Genomic DNA, 8,003 nt, shown 5'->3' on the forward strand with positions numbered 1-8,003 from the left:
TGGGTCTGCCTCTTGATCTCCAGGATCATTTGGTAGAGAGTCACGTTGACCTGCTGGCTGTTCCTCGTGACCACAAACATCTCACGGCGGAAGGCCTCGATGTCCGGTGAGGCGACTTCCATCCTCCAGAAGCGTTGTGGGGAAGACGGCGGGGCCCGGGGATGGGGGCTCTCACAGAGACAGACATGTCCTGACCCAGCTCTCAAAATGGCGTGACACAGGACAGATTGCCTCATGACGAAAGACAAATCAGGTGATGAGCGTCTGTGTGATGTCATATTAAGGACAAGACTTCGAATACAAGCCCACCACAAGTTGGCATGTTAGTTCTTTTTTTATCCTGCTTTTTGAGGAGGAAGAAGACCCACCTGGTGAAGATATATCAATCTGGGCATAAAATAGAAGACATCTTTTAGCTACTGGAGTGACCACACACAACCTGCTAAATACTGTAGTTCATTTCATTCCATGGATGATGTAATGCTGAGGTCGTCCGCTTGGTGACAGTAAAGTGTCATAAGGAAGTACTTTGTCCCGGCGAAGAAGACGCACCAGGAACGTTAACTGCACAAACATGGCGGACGCTGTCCACAGCTACCAGATGAGCTCCAGCCTAAGCTAAGCCTAAGCAAAAGAGGCTGCTTTCGAGGAGCTTCTATGAGTTTTCATGTTTCATGGATATTCCGGACTCACTGGGACTCTGAGCTGTTCGCATAAGACGAATGGCGTCCACTCAAGCCCGAATAGGCCAGCAGGCCTTGGCGGTGCTCGATGTGGCTCTACGAGTCCCCTGCATCTTTATCATCGACGCCATTTTTAACTCTTACTACGACCCTGGGCCGGGATGGGTCGGTGCCGTCGGGAAGGCTTTGTTCCGAGTAATGGGTGAGTCCTGGACCCCACACTTCCGCGGCTAACTTTAGCCGCTTGACGCCGAGCCGCGGCCTGACGTAACTCGGAGAACGACGGCGACATGGCAGTTCCGTGTAAACATCACTAGTTTGACCTATTTTAGTTCACTCAGGACGGAACTGTGACCTCATACTCACTTGAAATCAGACAAATGTTGTTGAGAGGACATAAATCATTGTTGCCATTATCATTATCAAGTTGTTCACCTTTTTAGACCTTTGGGCGGCTCTTTGTAGACAACAAACATTTGTCGAGTCATTCGATCAATGTTGTGTTTTGTAAATGTATGCGTAGTCTGGCTTTTTAAAACGCAAATTGAGGAATACATGGCAGTCTCAAACAGGTGTTTCCTCTTTCCAGGTGTCCTTGTCTCCAGTGTGGTGCTGCTGCTCTCCCAGAAGGCCTTGTTCAAGTTCTACACCCTCTTCTTGGCTGTCCTGCTCGGCACGGCGGCCGTCCTTGTCAACTACCACGGCACGTCCCACATCGACTTCTACAGCGCTTACTACAAAGCGGCGCTGGGCTTCAGACTGGTGCCCAGGAACGGGCCGACGCTGTGGCTGGGCGTGGCGGCGATTCAGCTGTTCTTTGGGGTGGGTTACGTTTTCCTCTTCAACCTGCAGTCGTCGCTGGCCGCCCTGGTGGTCCTGGACATCATGGTCCCCGTGTGGGGGCTGATGATCGAGCTGCCGCTGGACGTGCGGAGGCTGGTGGCCGTGTTCTCGGGCATGGTGCTGGCGCTCAACACGGTCGTGTGCCTCGCCATGAGGCTCAAGTGGTTCTACTACTCGTGCCGCTACGTCTACCTGCTGGTCCGCCACATGTACCGGATGTACGGCCTGCAGCTGCTGCTGAAGGACACTTGGAAGAGGATCAGGTTCCCTGACGTCCTGCGAGTGTTCTGGCTGACCCGGGTCACCGCCCAGGCCCTGATTCTGGTCTATGTGGTGCGGGCGGTGCGGAGGGAGAGCGGCGACGCCACGGGTGTGACAACAGACGGGAGCTCGGACTCGCAGGTGACATTGGAATCCGAGTGCGTGTTGGTGAGAATGTTTGTGAGGCATAACACGTCTCCATGGCAACTTGTAGGGCTACCTGCTGAGCTGGGATGTGTTCTGGGACGTGACGAGTAACTTGATCATATCCGGCTGTGACTCCACACTCACGGTTCTGGGCATGAGCGCCGTCATCTCATCTGTGGCACACTACCTGGGCCTCAGCATCCTCACCTTCATCGGTACATGAAAGCGATGCCGTGAGTGGTTAAAAAAAGGAAAGCGTGTCCCCTCTCTCTAACTTTGCATCTCTTTCAGGTTCAACTGAGGAGGAGGACAAACGTTTGGGCTTTGTGGCTCCAGTTTTGTTCTTCATCCTCGCCCTGCAGACCGGCCTCAGCAGCCTGGACCCCGGGGAACGGCTGGTAGGTCCCTTTCATGGAACTATCCGATGTTGGCTCGTGGCCGTTTTGCTGATATCAGACCCCGCTGTGATCCAAAGGTCCGTCTTAGCCGCAACATGTGCCTTCTGCTGACGGCCATCCTGCACTTCATCCAAGGTATGACCGACCCGGTGCTGATGTCCCTCAGCGCCTCACACGTCTCCTCGTTCCGCCGCCACTTTCCCGTGCTACTGGTGTCGGCGGCGCTCTTTGTGCTCCCGGTTGTGCTCAGCCACGCCCTCTGGCACCACTACGCCCTCAACACCTGGCTCTTCGCCGTCACCGCCTTCTGCGTGGAGCTCTGCCTCAAGGTATGCCTCTCACACGGTTTCCCGCTGAAGGTAAAGTGGCAAAACATGGCGCTGTCCCTCCAGGTGGTGGTGTCGCTGACCGTCTACGGCCTCTTCATGGCTGACGGCTTCTCCAACGTCCTGTGGGAGAAGCTGGACGACTACGTCTACTACGTGCGTTCCACGGGCAACATCATCGAGTTCCTGTTTGGCGTGGTGATGTTCGGGAACGGCGCCTACACCATGATGTTCGAGTCGGGCAGCAAGATCCGTGCTTGCATGATGTGCCTGCACGCCTACTTCAACATCTACCTGCAGGCCAAGAACGGCTGGAAGACCTTCATCAACCGCCGCACGGCCGTCAAGAAGATCAACTCGCTGCCGGAGCTGCGCGGCGACCAGCTGAGGGACATCGAGGACGTGTGCGCAATCTGCTACCAGGACTTTGCCACCTCGGCTCGCATCACGCCGTGCCACCACTACTTCCATGCGCTGTGCCTCCGCAAGTGGCTGTACATCCAGGACACCTGCCCCATGTGTCACCAGAGGGTCAACGTGGACGACGACAGCCAAGACAGGGACGCCTTCTCCAACAACAACGGGGGCTACGCGGCGCCGCCGGACAACGACGACGCAGCCCCGCCGCTGTTGAGGGAGAACCAGCGCCAGGAGGCTGCCGACGGCCAGCCTGTGAATCGGGTGGCAGTGGCGGCAGCAGCAGGCGGCGGCGGGCCAGCTGGGCTGGACCACGAGCTGCTGGAGGACAACGACAGCATCGAGTATGACGACGACGAGTGGGGGGTGCAAAATGGCGGCACACCCGTGGAAGAAGAATATTTGAACGATGACACAGACTCCACAGAGGACTGACGTCTGTTTTTATTTAAGCTAGCAACACAAATTCAGCATTTTAATTAAGAAACATGTCAGGGATGTGATTTTACTGTTTCTTTAGGGTTTTACTTTGAAGGGACAGTTGGGAAGTTTTTGACATGAAGTTGTATGACATGCCCATCAGTGGTGTTGCGCGTCAACAGTGACTTTCCCCCTGAAGAAGTGAAGAAAGTAGCTCCGGCTAGTTGGTGGGCGTCACTTATAAAGCGTTTTGCGTCCCAAAACGGTATGCGTTCAAGAGAGTAACACATTTGCATGACAAAATCACGAAAAAGTCAGACCTCACAATCGCCCACCAAGACTAAGGCTACGTTCACACTGCAGTCCGTTTTATTTTGATGATTTCTTTTCCTGTCGGTGTGAACAGCACAATTCCGCTGTTTTCCAATGTGACTTGTTGGTTTACTGTGTGAGACTTTGGTAGAAGGTACTCACTATTGGAAGCAAAAGTTCTTCTGATTTTTAAAAAGTGTTGGTGAAGCAACAGACGTCACAGCAAGTTGTCCACAAACCGCCATCGCCAAAATTCTTGCCCTCTTCTTAATCTCCGACACGGAATCATTTGGTTGAGAAAATATTGACTCCTGTTGCACAAAATCCTTGAAATTGCCACAAACGCGTCAAGGAGAGCATAGTGAGTACACACTGCATTCATCTTTACTTCCGGAAACACACGGAAAAGCTTGTGACGTCGTGCTTTTACTGGACGCTTCGTGTTCACATTAACATTTTTTGGCAATGTGAACAACCACATCAAAATCCGAATTGGGAATCACCTCCTGCTGTGTGAACATAGCCAAAGAGACTATGACTGACAAATGGGCTCACTCTGTTCATGTTGTTCTCTGGAACAAGTGCGCTAAAAGCAATGCACAGAGTGAACTCTCTTCCTGCCGGTTTGGAGGATAACAGACAAGCATGCACATGGCAATATATTCAGGCAGATGAAATTAAGTTAATTTATGTTTATTGTGTGATTAATTTATTGTTCGTTTCTTTATTGCCAAAGAATTTTTTAGACTGAATTTATGTAACTAAATATTGTTTAAATTCTATGACATTAGTTGTTTTTTTTACATCAAATTATGCTAAAAACAAAACTTCATTGAATAAATTCAATTGTAATAAGAGTAATGCATGTGTTTAAAAAAATCTGTTTGTTAAAATATGGTGTTTTAAAATTCAGTTTATAGGTATTCAGTGTGAAAAAAATAAAAAATCATTGCAAAATAAAAATTCCCGAAACTGTCGATTTTGAAAAATAAAATTGATATGGACTGAGTTTTTACGAAGTGAATTTTAAAACGCGCTATTTTAGCCAACAGAATTTTTAAAGTGTATTTTAATATAGTGAATTTCAAAACGCATTTTGCTCGCAATTTTTTATTGAAATTTTCAGCGTAAATCTCATTTAAAAAATGTAAGTCACAAAATTAAAATGCAGTTACATAATAAATTCAGTAATAAAGAAACAAATGACCCTTCATACACAACCCCAACAACTGGGCGTAACGACTTTCTTAAACACCGAAAACCAACCAGAACTCACGAGATGAATAAAAAGTGAGGGGGTGGGGGTTCACCATTGATGCGTTACACTGCTGATTGGTACGACAGAGTATTTGGGCCATATTGGCCATATTATACATAAAGTTATGTTTTTTTCTCATAAATGTATGACTTTATCATAATATTACAAGTTTTTTTCTTTACCACTTCATTCTCGAAATCTCACATTATTTTAATACGTCGTAACGGGCATTGCCTGAGACAGCTATGGAAAGGGGGGACTTTTGTGACCTTTGGCTCTTCTTTTTGTTCTCGAAATCTCAGATTTCCTTTTTTTCAACGTGGCCCTAATACTCTGTCGTACATGGGGATGTCCTACAACTTCATGTCCAAAAAATCCCAACCATCCCTTTAAAAGCGTGTGTATGACGGCTGCGTGGTGTCGACCAAACCATTCATTCTGATGCGTCTGTGTAGGCTCTCAGTCGTACAGGAGTTGTCCAATGAGGGAAAGGCTTCTTGAGACGTCATCTGTACTTCTGTGAAGAAGGTGTCGGACGTTTCGCTCCTCATCCGAAGAGCTTCGTCAGCGAACTAATAAGTGCTGGTAGCTTAGGCCTTAAATACAGTAAGAGTGGGCGGAATTGGTGTGCCAACTCCCTCCTCCTATTGGTTCCTTACACTAAGCCTGGGAGGAGTTGTGGTCTAATCCTCTCCTGCTATTAGCACCTCCGATAAAAGGGAAGTGTCGCTCCCTGTAGTTGGGTATGAACGACTCTGATACTGGCTCGTTAGCATCTATTGTTCTGGCTCGGCCCTGGCTCCACCTCATTTGCAAGACTAAGAGCTGTGGGTTTTGGTCTCAGTAACCTGCTGAACACAGGGTCCAAATTAAACCTCAAACCACCATTCCGATTCAATGATGGGTTCTGTTGTTTGACAAAAATAGCTTCCTTTACTCCTCTTTCAAACCATCTGTTTTCTTTGGCCAAAATCTTTACCTCGCTGTCCTCAAAAGAGTGATTGGCAGCTTTAAGGTGTAGATGTACTGCTGATTGAGGACCACTAGAATTGTCCCTGCGATGTGTTCAGCAGGTTACTGAGACCAAAACCCACAGCTCTTAGTCTTGCAAATGAGGTGGAGCCAGGGCCGAGCCAGAACAATAGATGCTAACGAGCCAGTATCAGAGTCGTTCATACCCAACTACAGGGAGCTACACTTCCTTTGATCTGATATTAGTTCGCTGACGAAGCTCTTCGGATGAGGAGCGAAACGTCTGACACATTCTTCACAGAAGTACAGATGACGTCTCAAGAAGCCTTTCCCTCATTCATTCAGATTTTTGCACGTAATCTTCCTGCGCCTCGACGCTGCTCCGCATCACTTTCAAGTGAAACATCAGCGCACTTAGCTAACGTCTGCAGTGCGTGCGTGAATGAATGTCTTGATTGTTAAAAAAAAAAAAAAAAGACTCCGCCGTAATGATGGGCTCGCTGATGTACAGGAGCTCGGGTTGTTTCACATGTCCCCTCTCGGCCAATCGGAGTGAAGCGGAAGCGTCTGATGACGTCCTACTGGTCTCTTGTGTGACCGTGCCTGCATTTATGTACGTTCTTGTACATGTGATTAAAGCAAACACGCTGACACATTCTCCTCCGTCAGCATTCAGTCCGGTTCTGATAAGCGGTACTTTTCAAAAGCGCTTTCCCCAAATAAAACATGCATTCATGTGATTGTTTGTGTTGAGAGGGAGGAAAGAAGGGTGTGTGTGCGCTAATCATGCTTGTGTTGCCAGAATTCACCAAAGGAGCTGAAGGCAACCTTTACAGAGGTCCAGACCGTTTAGTCTCAGGGTCCCGTTGCTGGCCTACAAGAAGAGTACTTTCCATTTCCAGGCTTAAGCTAACGGGTCGGGCAAAAGGACAGTTTTGCTGCTACGGCGATGAACGTATTTGTGTAGAAGAAGAAGCACTTTGCAGCAGACGTCTCACTGACACTGATGCTAAAATCTTACTGGCACAAAAAATTGTATTTTTCGTAAACTTGTCTTTGTGCGTTTGTACTGAGGCGTTAAGCACAAAGTATCACATTGTGTCGGACAAACTTCATCACTGAGAGGCACTTCGGCTCAAGAAGACGATGGTGCGGAAAGCTTTTTGACAATGCTGGAAGGTGTCTTGTTTAAAAAAAAATGGATGTAATTAAAATCACGTTTGATATTGTCCATGTCTCCTTTTTGACTATGAAACACAATAGTTTGCATGTACAACAGGGGCGTTTTGCTGAAGCTGGCGCAGCAAACAGCATGTTCATTTTGGGGTGTCACAAGATCTCACGAGGCTAAAACGTCACAAGATTCCTCGTTCAGAAAAAAACTCGTGCGACGAAAATCAGTCACGCAATACAGTCATCCCTCGAGATAACGCGTTTTTTCAGAAATTAAATGTTCTCTCGGACCATTGTTAGACGACACACACTGGAATACAAGTGATATGTGTATTCTAGTCACGAGGCGGCAGTAATGACAAAACATGGAGACGTAACATTACCTTAATTAACGCTGCATGAAGTCAGCCATGGCGTATCTGACGTCGTAGACAGAAAAAAACATCTCCCATCCCGAGTGGAAGTGGTAAGTTTTTGGTTTCTTAAGTTTAGAAGAACTAAATTCGAGGCTGACTGGTTTGCTTGCTGGCTCGCTTGCTATAAGGTAGCGGCCGTCTGGAGTCCCTGCATCATTACAGTTGCACAATGTGGTGGAAACAGCAAATAATGGGGGTATAAAGGTGACTATAGGCGTGTTATTTCATGTCCACAGGGCTCTAATAATGTTAAAACCCATATTTGGAAAGTCATAAACAGATTTTCAATGCTCTAACTGCAAAAATACTCAATTTCTTAACACTGAATCCCGTATTGAGGGAATTCATTTAACGCGGTGGAGTCTGGAACCAAATAA

General features: G+C 47.8%; 1 protein-coding gene across 1 annotated transcript; it reads left to right on the forward strand.

Annotated features, from left to right (window-relative positions):
* Nucleotides 1-423: 423 nt before the first annotated feature.
* Nucleotides 424-5,804, forward strand: rnf139 (ring finger protein 139). Its single transcript, XM_054763114.1, has 6 exons — nucleotides 424-885; nucleotides 1,273-1,928; nucleotides 2,002-2,149; nucleotides 2,226-2,332; nucleotides 2,410-2,661; nucleotides 2,725-5,804. Exons 1-6 carry the CDS (start codon nucleotides 723-725, stop codon nucleotides 3,508-3,510), a joined length of 2,112 nt encoding a protein of 703 aa, XP_054619089.1. The 5' UTR covers nucleotides 424-722; the 3' UTR covers nucleotides 3,511-5,804.
* Nucleotides 5,805-8,003: the final 2,199 nt, after the last annotated feature.

This window comes from Dunckerocampus dactyliophorus, chromosome 20 (assembly GCF_027744805.1).
Source record: "Dunckerocampus dactyliophorus isolate RoL2022-P2 chromosome 20, RoL_Ddac_1.1, whole genome shotgun sequence".
Classification (NCBI taxonomy): domain Eukaryota; kingdom Metazoa; phylum Chordata; class Actinopteri; order Syngnathiformes; family Syngnathidae; genus Dunckerocampus; species Dunckerocampus dactyliophorus.